Genomic DNA, 17,479 nt, shown 5'->3' with positions numbered 1-17,479 from the left:
AAGGTTGTAAGAAACCTTTGGGAACATCTACTGCAACCACTGACCCAGCACCACCATAATCACCCCTAAGCCATATCCCCAAATGCCACATCCAGACTCCCTATGAACATTTCCAAAGAGAACTCCAACACCTCCCTGGAAAACTTATTCCAATGCCTAACCACTCTTTCAGTGAATTTTCCTTTTCCAGTATCTAATCTGAACTTTCCCTGATGCAAAGTAAGGCCATTTCCACTCATTCTTTTGCTTGGGACATGGCAAAAGAGACCAAACACCATCTCACTACCACCTGCTTTCTGGGAGCTGTAGAGAGCAACCTATCTTTCAGATTATTCTCTGCAGGTTAAGTATTTTGCAAAGATAAACAAAAATCTTTGATGATACTAAAAAGACAACAATAATAAGGGTTTCATATGGGAATGAATTATAATTCAACTTCCTGAAATATCCCAGAATCTCTGGGTTAGGTCTGGTTTAGAAATCATTAAGCAGAAACGTAAGTTCAGACTTGAAGAAATAGTCTAAGTGGGATAGGGAGAAGATGGATGTACACAGGCAGGAGGTATTCAATTAGCACACAATTACCAGCATACCACTATTATGAATCAAGGAAAATATGAGGAAGTATAAAAGTCTGATTACCAAAATCCTTTGTGCATTCAAGGCATGCATTGGCTTTGGTGTACACACAGGTACTATAGACTGAAACACTAAACATGAGAGGGAGCTGCCGAAGAAAGCAATGTCTTCAAAGCCTGAGCCATGGAGAACCAAACACCTCTGCCAACTAACTTCGAAGCAGAGCCTGAGCCAACACTTCTGTAAAGACAGGGTGAGCACTGAAAACTTGTAGCATATGCTGCTATTTACATAACTAATTGTAGCATGCACAGTCAAAAAACAGCCTCTAGCTTTAGCATATACATGCAAAATAATTGATTTTATTATGTACAGAAAATTAGAAGCTGTCAGAAACAAAGCCACTAGTAACAGCCGCGAGGAAGAATTTCAAAGTTTCATCGCCTAGATTGCAGAGGCTAGTCTTCACACAGTTGTGAGGTTTACAGCTAGAATATAAATCTAGACAAGATTCAGTGACAGCTGATACCCTATCCAAGCTTTCGGTAAAACTGACATACACACACACCATAGACTGATGGCGGAGACACTCAAGAAAAATATTCCCAGTCTCAGACTAGCTGTGGTTTGTCATTGCAGGCATTGTAATACAAGATAAAACTTTGCAGAGGATATTGCAAATATAATATCAACCTATTCTTACACAAAATAAAAAGGAAGGAAAGTATGAAGGGATGGAATAAAAACACTAGCTTTTATTTTAATCACCAATGAATAATAAGAGGACAGCAAGATGGAGAAAAATACAGAAGAAAAAGCTGCATTACACTGACTATTTTTCTATGGGGAAAAAAAAAATAAAAAAAAAAACCAAAAAACATAAACCTCAGTATTTCTGAGGCAAAACAGAGCATATATGTAAAAAATATACATAATGGTTATGGCTTCCATCACTTAGAAATAATATTATTTGAGACAATATTTAATCCTATAGATTAGTACTATATTGGTTTAACATGACACACTTTTCTTGCAAGTAGAGGGTGGAGAACAATTTTTTACAAGTTTAAAAATTTTTATAAAATAGTAAATTTTAAGTAGGTTATTTTAAGATATCATCTTGCCAGTAACCGTTTTGAAAATGGTGTTAAAATTCTAATTTTTTTTTTTAGTAAAAAAGCTATTACAAATCAAAGTTAGATCAGCAGAGGCCCCATAAATTGTGATGCAACACCCATAAAAATAGGACTTCACCTGTTACATGCTGCTGAAGAAAGAACTCAGAAATGGCCGCTGATTATACAACTACAAATGCTAAAAGTGTTTTACATTTTAAATTCTTACAAAACATGTCATGTTAAATGTTTTATATTAGGTAAACCCTGCACAATCACAAGAAAATGTATGTAAATATAAATTTAGAAGTTTGGGTACAAAAGAAAGCAGCATGGATCTCCTCCTCTTCACTAATCCTGAGCAAGGCTTTCCTGGTTTAAGCCTCCTCCACAGGAGCTGCAGGAGAAAGCACTCATCTGCATGCTCTGGTTCTAAACACATCAAGCCATGGAAGAGCCAGTGAAGTGCTCCCCAGTAAGGAAAAGGATGGTGAAGAGAAAAGCAAGGTCTGGAGCTCCTGGGAAGTTTGGAGATCTAGCAGGGGAAGAGACCAGAGGCTATCTGGGGACTACTGGTGTACGTGCATCAGCTTGGAGCCCTGCTGCTTTGCTAGCCAGGAATTCAGCAATCGCATGCATTATCCTAAACAACTCTGGGAGAGCAGGTTTTGGGTTAGAGATAAACCCATCTCCTACCTGCCTGTGAAAGGGATCACCAGCTTCCTGCTGTCCTGCCCTTGCACCCACCAGCCTGGCAGCCTTTCCCATGCAATAGCACCATCACCATCCAAGTGACTTCAGAGAGCTGAGCTGACAGCAAAACAACCCTCGTGAAAAGGGTTGAGTACACAGAACTACACTTGAAATCTCCTAGATCTTTATCCTGAGGCAACTGTAGATATTAAAACAAAGTCAAAATTAAATATAGCTACTGTTTAGCACATTGTGTATTTAGCACAGGCATTGCCCTTGTCCCTCTATAACTGGGAAATGTGACCGCAGTGACAGAACTGCATTTCAATTACCAGGAGGAAAAAAACCACCCCAAAACCCACAACAGAGAGTACTGCCAAAGCAGAAGAGACTTGGGCCCTGATCCTACAAAGACTTATGTACACATATACATCAAACTTTACACTGTAACAGGACAATCATTTGTATTGCTTCTCCAGTTACAATGTATTTGGAAAATAAACATATACCAGTAATGGACTACTTTAGGATTTGGCCTTTTAGGTTAAATCTGACTAAATGGTCTAGAGGACAATACAGTCCTGAAGAAATCTTACATGCCATTAAAATAAATTATGTTAATTTTTATAGGCCTGCATTGTATTTCTGCCATTACATTTCACATTACTTTAGTTTACATCTGCTTATACAAATGAATCCATTTGCCTTTTAAAAAAACACGATTTAAAAATATTTTTATTTATATAGTGATGAGAAAGAAGTTATAAGTGAACAGTATATGGAAATACAGCAACTGAAACACTGAAATATTTAAAAATACAATACCAAATGTTAACATCAGAGGGTTTTTTAGTATTTAACACAAAGGAAAAAATGAGCTACACGAGATAACACTTCAAAGAAGGTGAAAAGGATCTGGGCATTACAAAATCCCAAACACTTATAAGAAGAATTGAAATATCTGGTTAACTCCTTTCCATTCAATTTCTGAACAATACTTTTATATTAAAAGAATATAGCTGGCCTAAATATTGCCCCCCCCCCCCCGAAAGGGGGCAAGTTCTTGTATTACACACACCAAACAAATTGCTTTTAATTCAATCATTAAGATAATTAAATCATCTGAATCAACCTTGACAATAAGCAGAAAGGAAGCCTCAATTATTCTCACAATCTAAACACTGAAAAACAAAAATGTAAGTACAGTAAGATATCCATCGATGTTTTCATAATTATTTTACCACTGGAGAAACAAATTTGTTTATCAGTTTCTATATCAGTTAGTACTTGGTCCTATTCTTCCCATGAAGCAGCACCTGCTTTGGATAGTATCTGAAGCACAAGAGGAGACAATCAGATTGTTTCAATACAAAGGAGTATTGAACCACTGTAGCCCGCGAAATGACATAACTATACACCAGCTGAGGATTTAATCCATGCTATTCTGACCCTAACTCTGCAACAAATGCCATCCTCAATGCATAACTGAAATAACTGCTTGATGATGTGCCCAAGAATAAAACTGCAAAAAGTGTGAAAGTCATTTAGAGCCATAAGCGCTGGAGATTTCTCAGTAAGATTTTCATGATTTCTAAACACAGGTGACTAAACCACTTGGAGATTTTTGAAAAATGTCCCTGCCCTCATCACTTATGCACAATAGGTTCCATAGGAAAGTCAGGAACTGACAACAGAAAGCAAAGTCTTTTACCTCTTCTTCAATACCCTGCATCTAATTCAAGGGAAAGGTTCCTTCTCCCAACTGTAAGAGTAAACTGAGCTTCCAGGAGAGAGAGCTTACACAAAGCTTAAAGTAACACCTATGTACAACCCCTCATGCTATAGAAGTACAGTGGGAAAGCAGTGGGAATGTGGGGAGAGGAGAGATGCCTCGAGGGTTTGCCCAGGGGGGATGCAGCGTGAGGAGCGGTTCCTTCTCTGTGTCATTGCACCACAGATCTCAGTGATGTGCAGGAGCCGATCGCAGAGCAAGAGGCAAGACAGGAGGTGCTCCTGCCAGGCCCTCGAGTGGACGTCCCAGACAATGCAGGATGAGCCAGAACTTTCCCCAGGGCCAGAGGAATATCCACCATATTTCTGCAGTGTCTCCAGCAGGAGATCTGAGACTGAAGGGTGAGAGAGCAACGCTGATATTTTGAGTTGGAAGTCAAAAATGTGACAGCAAACATTTCCACAAAGGGAAATGAGCTTTAATCAGGGTGTTGATCAATCATAAAATACATTTTTCAGCTTACATTTATGATTTTGGTTTAATTCTTAGTGGGTGGGTGGGTGTCTTCGTCTAAACTAGGACACCTTTCAGCAGTAAAAAATTTCTCTCAACTCGAAATATCCGTGTTGCTCTTTCACCCTTCAGTCCCAGACCATTATCTGCTTTCTGGATAAACAAAAGCAGCCAATGTTTAATTAAATATCATTAAAGAAAGAAGCTTACTTACAAAACTGAATTCCAGAGCATGGCCCACAGAAATTGACATGACTTTTAGAAAGTTTAATTTATGTGCCAGTGCCATCAGTTAAAAAAACTATTACCCAAACAGCCAAAAAAATTATATTTCAAATGACTGGAGTTGGAGCTTGGATGATGTGCTTTGGTAATTCATCAATGTTTCTGCTATAATAAAAAAAAATCAAATTATTAAGTGTATCCTAAATCAGTCAGTCACTTCAAGGTACACGACTATCACAATTATTGAAAAAGGCCTTGATCCTGAAAACATTTATGTCTGTGAATTTTTAGACAAGTGAATAGTCTTTGTAGGACTGACCTCTTACTTTACGTTGTTCACACATATGAACTTGTATGCACGATCAGAGACTAAGGCAGAAATACACATTTACAAGCTATCAACATTTTACCTAAAATGTCTCTTAAAACGGATTCAAAGTCATTACCAGCTGTTTCTTATTTAAAGCTTAATATCCGTGTAATATTATAGACAGTTTTACACAGAAGCATCTGAAGTTTTTCATCCTTTTTGCCTTTGGTTTCAAAAAAAAAAAAAATTGGCCTAAAAAGTCATCTTAAGACCAAGGAGATCATCCATACTCATATCAGCCCCTTAGAATTAGAAACACTCCAACTATGACAAATCACAGTGATAGCATGAATAAAACATCACAGGTTTTATTGTGTAATATATTTTATAAGGTTGAAAGTTACATCTAATCAGCAATGGCAGCCTTGTATTCTAATGGATTCATAATTATTCTACATCCAAGATGCAAAATATTACATATGTTCAAAAATTTAAGAGTTAAATATATATATATTTCAAACAATATCTGTTTTTTTCGGACATACATATTTGAACAAACAGGCAGCTTTCAAGGGACCATGCTCTGAAAAAAGCGATGCTTTTGTTTTCATTTCCAGATTAATATGCGTTCTGATAAAAGCATGAAATGTTACCAGTGAGCTGTGTGGCTCTCTAGACCTACCACAAATATATTATCTGGAAAGAGCTGGGTACTGAATGCAAACAGTCTGCTGCCTTCCCTCTACTTATCACTCTGCTATTTCAATATATTTTCCTTTGACTTTGCCCCCGTGTCTTAGCAAGTGACACATTCCCTACTGAAAACCACATTTATGACAAGTTTTAATACTTGAAATGAAAACTTGTGTCCATTCTGCACAGAAAGTACCTGGAAAGTGTGTTTTCATGCAAAATCCTTTCTTTCTGCTTTTCCCAATATACACACGTTCTTTTTTTGTATCACAGAGATTTTAAAATTGTCCTGTGCAATTTAAATAAGATTTCCAAAAACAGTAACCTTTTTACAGGGAAAAATCAGAGTATTTCCAGTTGACAAAGTAATTTGTGAGGGACATGCAAAGCACCTGAAAAAACAGACTGCAATGAAAACCATTTTAACTATAGCAACAGCACTCACTGCATAATGTTAAAAGGAAAATTATGCAATTAGGTCTCTTATCAGATTTAGGAAAATTCAGATTATGCCATTTGGAGGAATGAAAAAGAAAAATCATTGTTCTCCACATCTCCCTTGAGCTCTACCTAGGGGAGGGGAGTGATGACCAGACAGTGAAAATTAAGAAGAACGTGTCCCACCTTACGCCTATTCTGCCAATCTGTCGCAGTTGTTCTTCTAGCTCCATAGGTTTACATGATTTTCTTCCCTAATTTTTTTTCTTTTTTTTTTTTTTTCTTAATGCTGACAAGTAATACAAGACAGATTCTTGCCTTCTTAGGATCTTGCAATCTAGTTTAGACATAGCACGTCAAGTGGTGATGAAAGAAGGTTAGGGTGGGTTTGAAAAGATGAGGATTCCAACAGTAAACGATGCAGAGACATCAGTTTGGTAATGTACACATGTTTTGCATGATTCATTGGACCAAAATGGCCAAAGGAACTTAAAAAGCTGTCAAAGGCATCTTTACCTCTGACCTACCTAGTCATCCATCTGCTTCCTCATACTGTCAATCAAAACCCTTCCATCCTTATCACTATTCTATTACACACATTTTCCACAACCATTTTTCCTCCAGCTCTTAAAAAATATCTTAGCAAACATTTCAATCAGTCATTAAAAACCTTGTTAAAATATGCAATGTGTCATCAAATATGCATAGCGTACTCGTGCAAAATCTGTAGAGCGTAAATCACTGTATTACATTTGATATAGTATTAATGTGAAACATCATAGAAAGTATTACCAATAGGAACTTCGAATTACTTTCTACAGATTGAAGCTTGATTTTGTGTTATATTAAATAAAGGAAGGGCAATTGAATAGATTACTTTACACAACAATTAAATTAAAACCCATTCAGCATGCCTAGAAAAATAATACAAACTACACATAAAATTCATGCAATTAATTGCTGTTCTAACAAATTCATACACGGGGGTTTGCTTCAATTTAAATGCACTGGGTCAAAACCCGCGCATTCACTCCTCAGTGAATGCAAACACTTTAACGGGTTGGTAAACATATGTTTAGCAGATATACAGGTGCATCTCTAAAAATAATATTCTAAAAAATTGTAATAGTAATAAAGTGACCTACCGACAGGAAATAGCCTGTTTAACTTCTGCAGCCCTTATCTCTTCCAGTCTCTTGCACAAATAGTTATGGAATTATCCTGTCGAAATAGTTAGGGAATAACATCAACCACTCACGCACAGGAAAGAATTTTGTTCAGACCTGTCACACGTTACGTATTTATTCCAGACCCGGTGGATAACCCCCGCTAAATAAAACCTGGCGGAACCTCCGTGAGGAGCGGTCTGCCCGGGGTGACTGCCCGGCGGGCAGCAGCCCCGGCCCCGCGGCGGCAGAGGGGAGGCGGGCGGGGCACGCCGCGGTGCCTCGGGCCGCTCCCTTTGCCCTCTCGGGGGGCAGCGCTGAAGGACTGGCAGCGGCGGGGGGAGAAGAGGGCGGCTTTTGCTGACCGAGAGCGGGGAAGGATGGCCGGGAACGTGCCATGGGTTATTTAGGGCGCGGGAAGCCCCGGGGAGGGCGCCGGGGCAGCCCCTCACGGCGCCGCTGAGGGGGCAGCCGGGGCCCGCGGGAGGCGGAGAGGTGCGGGCCCTGCGCGGGGGGACGCGTGCGGCGCCCCGGCCCCCGCCGCTCGGGAACAGGCGGCTGGGGAAAGGCGCGCACCGCCCGCGCTTCTCCGAGGGGCGGACCCGGGGGACACTGCCCCCACGGCCCCTCTCCGGGTGGGGTCCCGGGGCAGGGCCTTGGGCCCGACGGCACCGCGGGGCTGGCACCGCTCCCAGCGGCCGGCACAGGTCGGCCGCCGTGCGGCCCCACGGGAGGCGCTGGGTGCGCGGGGCCCCGCACTTTGGCGGGGGTGGAGGGGACGGAACGTCATTGGGGTGCTCAGGTGCCCCCGTCAACACCGCGGCAGGACAGAATACCTCTGACGGCTCCACACCGCGAAATCAAGAGTAAACCCGGCCTGTTACCCCGTGCGGACTCGGTCCACGCAGATGCCGGGCCAGCGCCTGTCCTAAAGCCCACAGGTGGTTGTCTCTAAAGGGGACAGAGTCCCGGGAAGGTCGCAGAGGGAGAGGTGGTGCTGCAGGAGTGGGGCTCCGCTCCCGCACACAGGGCAAGCTGCTCCCCCGAAAGGGCGCCTGCCTTGGGGGCACTGAGGGGCTCCGCCAGCGCAGCCCCCGCCCTGGGAAGGCAGGGGAGGCTGCGGGCGGGCAGCGTTGCGTCCCTCGCCTCTGCTCCGCCAGCGATGGCACCCCCCGCCCCGCGCCAGGCACCTCTCCCGCCTGCAGAGTGCTGTCAGGGTTTCTAGGCGTCAAACACTGGGATAATTATAAACCTCTCAAAACCGACGGGGTTTCATCTCCCTCTTTCACCGACTGCAAACCTCCACGCTCGGCCACGCGGTGTAAGAACGGTCCCCTACGCTCTTCCACCCCCCAAAAAAAGGACAAACGCGGGGCAAGCGGACCAGCTCCGACAGGGAGAGCAGCGGCGGGACTCCCGCTCCAGAGCCTCGCCGCGGGCCGAGAGCGGGCGAGCCCGCCAGCCTCTTCCCCTTGGGCCCACCCGATCCCTTACTTGCAAATCGGCGAAGTGCTTTTTCCAACACGACGTTAACGTTTTGCCAGGTTTATTTTACTTGTTATACACAGACGATACAAACGGGCAAAAACCGAAACATTTCTCAATGGAGCATGTACTGGTATAAATTATTCAGTTCCACAGACGTAACAGAACAAATATAAAAATCACAACATTCGATTTACAGAAGAGTCAAAAATATACACACGTTTATGACCCTGAATTTCTATTAGGAAATTTCCCCGTCGAGTGTAATCTAGACTGAGTATTTAGCCTGATGCATATTTCAGTTCATAATTGGTTTTCTTTCTTCCATATAAAAATGCGTTAATTTTATAGATTTGCTACTCAAAATTCGAAGACTTATTATTCTGCTTCGCCGGGGCGGGGGGGAGTCCTGGAGGGATAATTACTTCTCTTTCAACAGTATAATAAGAGGTTTACAAGAAAGAATTATCACTCTTACTTTCGATGTGTATTTGATTCCCCAGGAAGTCAGATCTCGGTTAGCTACTTTATGAAAAAGTCAATTCCAAAACTAAATGCAGTAAAATATACAACTCACAACTCATCTTCACTGGACTACACTATGGTTACCAACAATTCAGTCGTCTATATCTTTTTTTCTTTTTTTTTTTTTTTCTTTTTAGATTATTCATTACAAAGATTTACAGCAATATAAAGAAAGAGGGGGGAACTGCAAAGAAATTTGAAAATAGTTTGTTAGCATATTTGGCACCTGCGGGGACCAGTAATGGATTTGGCACTTGGGGGCAGGGGAAGGGGGATTCCACAAAAATAATAATATTGCTGATCTCGAGTTATTCCTTTCAAAGAAAAATAAGAGGCAGTTAATTTTGGTTCCAGAAGGCGTTGTGCTCCTTTAATCGACTTGCCTATGAGACGTATTTCTGTTCTTTTGAAGGGAAAGCTGAGCTATTCCTTAGCTGTGTTAGCCCAGGGCACCACGTAATTATTTCATGCGAGGAATTGGAGAGAAAGTGATAAACCCATTACCCGCTGCTACAGCTATGGACCACTGACATTTCCAGAGGCATTTAGGAAGTGTTTACCTGGGGAGGGGCATGAGGAAGAGGGAGCAAAGAGCGGGAAGTGGGGTAAAGAAATTTAAACAGAATCTAAGTTTTGTGACTTAACAATGAAAACAAAACAAAAAAAAATCCAAACAAATAATAAATAAACCGAACCAAATAAAAGTAATCTGTTACAATAAAATAAATACTATGTACAGGCATTTCACAGGCTGTTTTCCCCACTATTACTGTTTCCCCTAGAATCCATCCGTGGTAAAAGGAAGGAAGCGCTGTACGGTTTGAGAGTCTAAGCATCCTACTGATCAGTGGGTTTCGGTGCGGCAGTGCCCCCCGCGCCCCCGGGGCGCCGCCGGACCGGGCCGGGCCGGGCGGGGAGCGGGGCGGGGAGGCGGCGGCGGCCGCGGCCGCGGCTCAGCCTGCCTGCCTGCCTCTCTGCCGGGCCGGGCCGGGCCGGGGCACGGATGGGGCAGCTAGGGGCGGGGGTCAGTGCGCTAACGCGGAGGAGTTATTGTGCAAAAGGACGGCGGGCCGGCGGCCGCGCCTAGCTGTGCGAGTAGAAGCCGTAATAGCCGATGTCCTTGGCGCAGGTCTTTTCGCAGTCCCGCTGGGTAAGCACCTCGCTCTTGAGGGGCGAGGAGCTCTCGGACACCGGGGTGTCCGAGGGGGAGATCCGCCTCCTTTTGGCCTGCTCGTAAATCCCAGAATCGGAGGAGTCGATGGACTTAATGGACGACGGTGTCTCGATCCAGCTGGAGTCGGACAAATCTTTGGGCTTGGAGTCCTCGGCGCCCGGCAAAGGGGACCGCTCGGGGGCCAGGCTCTCCGCCTCCTCCCCCAGGTAGGGGTTGCCGGCGGCCATGCGCGCCGCCGCCGCACTGTTGGGCCAGCAGGAGAGCACGGAGCCCGACTTGCTGCAGTACTGCGGGGGGCTGCGGGCCCCCCAGCCCGAGGGGTCTGCGTAGTAGCCCAGCGGCCGCCCGGCGCAGCCGGCCGCCTGCAGCGGCAGCGCCTTGACGCCCGCGGCCGCGTAGGACAGCAGCGTGGCCGCGTTGCCGGCGAAGTCGGTGGCCGTGTCGTAGGCGGAGGCGGCGAAGTCGAGGCGGTTGTTGGCGGGGGCGACGAACCAGCGCTGCGGCGAGGGGGCCCCCGGGTCCTCGGCTTGCTGTGGGGAGAGCAGCCCGTTGGTGTGGGGCACGCTGCGGTCGGCGCCGGGCCCCGGGCCGGCTCCTGCCCCGGGGTGGAAGCGGGACTTGGCGTAGTTACTCACGAACTGGTCCTGGAGGAAGGAGCCGGCCATGGCGTAGCGGGCTCCGGGCACGATCTGCGAGCGGGGCGAATCGTTGGGGGAAGGCGTCAGCCGGTCCATGTCGCAGCCCGTGTAGATCCTGCCCAAGAGAAGGGGAGAGAGCTGGGTGTCCGCCGCAGCCCTGCGCCCTCCTCGGCGCGGCACCCGGCCGAACGCGGCCCTCGGGGGACGAACGGGACGGGACGGCGCCGTCCCAGCGCGCTCCGGCCCGGCCCGGGAGCCTGCGCTCCTCTCCGGGCTCGGCCTCCGGCATCAGCAGAGCCGAGGGCCTTTAACGGGGAAGAGGAAAGATGGGGGCAAGCATGGAGAACAAACGTTTAGGAACAGGTTGGCCATTCCTTGACGGGGCTGAGATCCCCCTCTCCGGTCCGAACCCACAACCCAAAGGCGTGGAATCCCACGCGGTGACACGCTGACCGGTCCCACCACATGCGCAACAGGCAGCCCGGTCATTTGCCGAGAACAGCGTGAGTGGCAGACTACGGAATTCTATCGGCTGTTTAACACTTATTATTGGGAGTCACAGACGAACCATCAACATTTTACTGAGTTTAAATTAAGCTAATCTTTAAACACCTACTGTAGGAAATGTAAAGCCAGACACTTCCAGTGTTCCCTGCTTGGCCTATATATAATTCTCCCATGCTGGGCTGCAATTTGCGATTATAAAAACTTTAATGGATGAATAACTACTATCTGTATTTAATTCAGGCTAAAACTGTGCTTTAATTAACCCTCCACGCCTCCTGGAATTTCTTATCCAAAATAAACTTGGCCCTTAAACAAATTCAACGTGCTAGACAACATTGAATCTTCCCCCTCCCCCCGTCTCCTTTCAAGTGACGCCCTATAAAGTTTTTTTCCTAACAAAAAGAGGAAAGCAATTTTGGCTGAGGCCGAAGGCCACGCAGCCTTTCTCAAGGCCGCACATACTCTCGCAGAGCTCCCGGAGAGCGGGCAGGCTCGGCTGCCGCCCTCCGTGGCACCGGGGACCGCCGCTGCCCTCCCGGTGGCAGACCTGCTCCCCGCCACAGCCTCGGCGACCCCCGCGAGAGAGCGACCGCACCACAAGCTGCTCCCTGGGGAGAGCTGCAGCTCGGCCCCTTGTCCCTGTCGAGCTAGTTCAGCTCTCGGCGTCGTTTCCACCCTTGTCCTGAAAGCCTGCTGCTGGTGGCTTGCTGGACCGCGGTCCAGCGGGGAGGCTGAAGCAGGCGCTTAAGATACCCACGGGATGAGTGAGGCGCTCGAGGCCAACTGAGGCCGCTCCCCGCCACAGTTTAGAGAGGAAAAAGGTTTTCCTCCTCAAAGCCCGTCCCACAGACCAGAGCTTGCAGCGGGATAGGCGGCATCCCTGACGTCTGTTCCTCCGGGTGTTTGGGCAGCCCTGCGGCCGCCGCCTCCCGCTGCCCCAAGCTGGACAGGGTGATGCCGGGCGGGTCGTACCCCCGGCCAGGGGAAGCCTGCCTACAGGGCCTGCAGGCCGGGACACCCCATTTTTGTCCCGAGGGCCGCGAAAGGCGGCGGCGGGGGCCGAGTGCTGATGCCAGCCCGGAGCCGCAGTCGGAGGGGCACCAGCCGCCTGTGGCGCGGGCGTCAAGGCCGGAGGGGTCAGACCGCTGGGAATGCCTCGGAGGAGGACGGACAGAGACAGAACAGGGACAAACCGCGATTAAAACTTCAGAGGCTTTAGCTCCACCCAGAAGGGAGAAGAGGAGGAAAAAAAATTCAACCCCGGCGAAGAATAGTACGAGACGAAGACATTTCCCTCCGGATCCCGGCTCTGCGGACCTCGGAATGATGCAGACCCGGCGGGTTGCCCAGGACTGAGCCCCTGCTGCTCGGGTGCTTCTTTCGGAGCCCTTACGCGCAAGTGAAACGGAAGCTTGGAAAGAGGCGCCAAGATACGTGCCGGGAAAAACCAACAACAAAACCGCCGCAAGTGCCAAAGCGAGATGCGGACTCGGTGCGGGCACCGGTGCCCCAGAGGCGAAAAGCGACCTCAGGGATGCGCAGGGCCTCGCCACAGGGACAGCCCCTGTGCGGGAGCGGGCGTGTGCTTCCCTCCCGGAGGGCTCTGGAAAAGGCTGACATTACACATTTCGGTGTGAAATGAGCCAGCCCTCATCCTAAATCTCCCCACTTTGACATGTGTGTGCAGCCGGCAGAAGGGTAGTAAAAATCCGGTTTACTTACGTGTCATAATTGTCTCGGAATCCTTTTGCGAAAGGGTTGTGATCTATTTTCAGCTGTGTGATCTAGGGAAAGAGAGGAGCAGAGCACACGTTGTGAATGCCTGAAAAATATACCCCACTGCAGCCAACACGTTGTTAAAGGATCAAGCTTTACTCTAGTCAATCATACTGCCTTTAAACCGTGAAAAAATAAGCTCTGGTGTGGTTATTGACATCACAGTCTAATTTTAAGATTTACGTTGTTGTAAAAATACGAAAAGAATCAATATTTAACCCCATATTTTGAGACGTGTTCAGCATTCCTAGCGCATGGGTAAGAATATACTGAAATCCAGAAATTAGGGAAAACGTACCGCAGTACGGTAACTAAGAGTTTGCATTTGCATCGAGCAAAATAATTAAAGCGAGAATGTGGACTGAACATATGTCATTTGAAAAGGGGGCACCAGTCTGTAGCAAAGCCAGACCACTCCGAAACGCATCCAGCCATTAACGAGCTTTTAATTTGAGGAAGTTGCTCCGTCACCCCCGGCGCAATCAATGAGGATGTTAATTGATCTTTGCAGATTTAAAGCTTAAGCTAACAGCTTAACAGCTAACTAAGCTGTTTCCGACTGGGAGATAAACGCCGCGGGCCAGCGCCCGGCCCCGGGCTGAGGGACAGCATCGCGCCCGTCCTGGCGGGGAGGGCGATGCCGCTGCGGTCGCCCGGAGGGGGCTCCTGAGGCGAAGGCGGCCCGAGCGGCTGCGGCCGCCCTCGGGATGGCCAGGGAGGAGGGATGGCACAAAGAGGGGAACAGGGAGCCCCATCTCCCGGCGCCGGAGACCCGGGGGAGGGTGGGCAGCAGGCGGGCCGTCCCTGGTGAGCTGCCTTGCGGGGAGCGAGGGGACCGCGAGGGGAATAAACCAGGGAGCTCTTTACATCGGTGTTTTGGTAGGCGGTGACGGCAATGAACTGCGTCTCGGGAAATGTGAACGTCTGCACTCTGCCCGGCTGGTTGGTGTCCTCCGTCCCGTCTTCGTTCACCTCCACGACATGCAAGCGAGGTTGGTACTTGTGAAGGGACTGCAAAACCACCATCTGTCGGGCACGGCAAAAGGAGGGAGGAGGACGCGGGGAGAAAAGAAGAAATTAGAGCGAGAAGAACGAGGAGAGCGATGCCCGCTGGCCGCCGCCTCCCCGGGACGATTGCGGACTTCCCCGGCCGCACCGGACAGCGGTGTCAGCTTGGGCAACGCGCTCAGGGCCGACGAGGCCCGTGGCAAAATAAATGGGAGGACTTTCTCATCACCACCCCCCTTTTATTTTCACCTAACGACAGGATCTAAACGAATAAATAAATAAATAAATAAATACACGTCCTTTTGGAAACGGTAGGATTTTAACTGAAGAAATAAAAATAATTCTGGCAGCGTCTGCGTTCCCCCACTGACCTGCCCGTTGTTGTTTGATGCTCCTTTATTGTTTGTAAGTTTTAGTTTCCCAAAGGAGATTTCCTGACGCATCCAGTGGGCTCCCGTGTTGGGGGAGTCGGGATGCATATACACCCGGTTTCCTAAGCAAAACAACAAAAAACACAACCACATCACAGTTCTCGCCTGTACCCCGGTTCTGTCACTACATTCGCACACGAGGGTGAAGAACCCCGTTAAGTGGCCAATATTTTACTGCCAAAACTCCTTTCATTTTAAACGAAAAGGATTAAAACAGCTTTTTCGGATCACCTTTTACTTTATCCTCCACCCTCCTTTTTTATTTTTTATTTTTTTTTTTTTTTAATAAAAACATCGTTGGCCCATTTGCGTTTAAGAAGTCGCCAGAGACAGTCCGCAAAAGCATTAATTAATCATTGTCACCTACATATGTGTCGGGAAAAGTGTTAATTGGAGGAACTTGCCTTGTACATTGGTGTCCGCCTTGCCGCAAGGAACCCATTTGCCTCCCTGAAATCTCCAGTGATTGGGATCCGCCAAAATTACATCCACAAAAATATTGTAGTGAGCCGTAGGGTCGAGACCAGAAATATTAAAGCTTAGGAAAGGGAACATGCGCCTATATATATAAAAAAAAAAAAAAAAGAAAAAAAAAAGAAAAAAGAAAAAAAGAAAAAAAAAAAAAGAAAAAAGAAAAGGGGAGAAAAAAAGAAAAAGAAAGGGAAGAAGGAAAGCAAGCCACCGGCAGCGGCAGGCACACGCGGAGCAACCAGCCGTTGTGCTTTATCCTCACGGCTCCCGATAGCGACCGGGAAATAAAAATCAAAAGAAACCCCCTCCCCGGAGCGCCGAGCTTTCCGCGGGAAAGGGATGAGGGCAGCGGGCGCGGGAACTTGCGGGGAGGCAGAAAGGGCTGCCCCAGCGGGGACCGGATCCGGCGGGGACCGACTCCGGGGGGACCCGCACCGGAGCTCCAGGCGATCAGGGCAGGGGCCCCGGTGACGAGGGGACGGCTCCGCCGGAGCGGCGGAGGCTTCGGGCGGCTCCCCCGGCGAAGTCCGCGGCTCAGCCCCGACACCCAGAAAGGTCCGCGCGGTGGCTTACCTTCCCTGCTTCGTGATGATCATCTCCGTCTGGTGCCGGTGAAATTTCAGCCAGAGTGGCCTGTTGCACAGGTAGACCTGAGCCTTGCCGGGAACCAGCCCCGGCTGGGTGGAGGAGAACTGGTAGAAAGGTGCCCCTTGATAGGAATGGCCATACTGCTGGGGGTACGGGTAGCCCGCCGTGGGGTAGCCTTGCGGAGAAGAGTTGGACAGGAGGCTGTTATAAGCTCCGTTGGTGATCACAGGATGATGAGCCATGTAGCGGCTGGGGCTGGCGATGGAGAAGGCTGGGTGTGCAGGTCCATGCTGGCTGGGATAAGGGAACATGGTACTAGGAGCAGAGGCAGCAGACTGGGGCTGGCTGGACTGAGAGAGCAGATAGCGATCTGCAGCAGATCCATCGAAACTGTGACGAAGCTCAGAGACCCCGTCCAAGACGGGAGAGAGTTTATTTCTCTGGACGTCCCCTGGTGTGTCCTTGGAGTCAGGAAAATTGTCTGTATCTGACTGATTCGTCATCCCCCTGGTAATTTTTTTCAAAGGTGAACTTCTCTCCAGGTTGTCAGTGGTCGAGATAATGGGATGATCATGCAAGGCAAGCTCAGATCCGCCTGCATGTGGGTAACTGCTGCTCACATTGAGAAATTTCTTGGAGAGCATGATAGAGGGAGAAAGACAATGCTCCAGCTGCATAGCTCTAGCACCACAGTAATAACCCTTCAGTCCCTGGATCTGAAAGGGCTTCCTAGTATCAGAAGCTAGACATCCTGGGACCCACACTAGGCAGAAAGCACTTCATCTACCAAATGCTTCCAAACGTTTGATTTACTTTTTTTTTTTTTTTTTTTTTTTTTTTTTTTTTTTTCCTCCCTTCCCAGGGAGAAGAGATTGGCCAATTGACACTATGCAGCAATCAGGAAAGACTCACTTTTGATCTTGCTGCTTGTGGAGAGGATGAAACGGCTTCTGCCATTGGTTAACCGCTGACAGTAATTTAATTAGATAGACATTAATTAGGATAATCACCTGGCTCCTGGTCGCGACGATCATGGCAAATTGAAGGAGATGATTTTATTGTGAGATAGAAGGAAGGGAAAGGGGGAAGGGAAGAGTATGTTTGCTGTGAGAGCTCATTATTATGTGACCTTTCTAGCTTTTTTTAATTTTTTTTTTTTTGACTACGGCTGGAAAATAAATCCGAACCTTACGATTTCCCAAATATTGCGTGCGTGTACCCCACCTTTGTGCGTCAGGGAGGAGAGCGGATCCTGGGCGCTTTGGGGAGCGATTGCTAGGGGAGCGCGGGGCTGGGCGGCCGCTGCCCTCAGCTCACCCCCGCGGTTTGTCCCCAGCGGGGCGCAGTCCCTCTCCCCCAGCTCTTCTGAGCGATCCCCGGCGCATCGCCCCCACCCTTCCCACCCGTGCCTG

At 47.9% G+C, this 17,479-nt stretch overlaps 1 protein-coding gene across 1 annotated transcript; it reads right to left on the bottom strand.

Annotated features, from left to right (window-relative positions):
* Window positions 1-10,557: 10,557 nt before the first annotated feature.
* TBR1 (T-box brain transcription factor 1) lies at window positions 10,558-16,744 on the bottom strand. The gene is made up of 6 exons (XM_058839983.1): window positions 16,053-16,744; window positions 15,413-15,567; window positions 14,949-15,070; window positions 14,437-14,595; window positions 13,516-13,577; window positions 10,558-11,401 (listed from the first exon to the last, which is right to left on the bottom strand). Exons 1-6 carry the CDS (start codon window positions 16,742-16,744, stop codon window positions 10,558-10,560), a joined length of 2,034 nt encoding a protein of 677 aa, XP_058695966.1.
* Window positions 16,745-17,479: the final 735 nt, after the last annotated feature.

This window comes from Poecile atricapillus, chromosome 5, assembly GCF_030490865.1.
Source record: "Poecile atricapillus isolate bPoeAtr1 chromosome 5, bPoeAtr1.hap1, whole genome shotgun sequence".
NCBI classification, from domain to species: Eukaryota; Metazoa; Chordata; class Aves; order Passeriformes; family Paridae; genus Poecile; species Poecile atricapillus.
Note: the sequence above shows the minus strand (reverse complement) of the source record. Positions and strands in the feature narration are given on the sequence as shown.

Bases quoted from the DNA above. Each gene is read 5' to 3' on its own strand.
- TBR1 (XM_058839983.1), bottom strand. From the start codon at position 16,744: ATGCAGCTGGAGCATTGTCTTTCTCCCTCTATCATGCTCTCCAAGAAA. The intron at 15,071-15,412 runs GCAAGTTCCTCC...TGTTTTGCTTAG, and splicing joins GGCGGACACCAATGTACAAG to GAAACCGGGTGTATATGCAT. The intron at 13,578-14,436 runs GTAAAGAGCTCC...CTCTTTCCCTAG, and splicing joins CCGCCTACCAAAACACCGAT to ATCACACAGCTGAAAATAGA.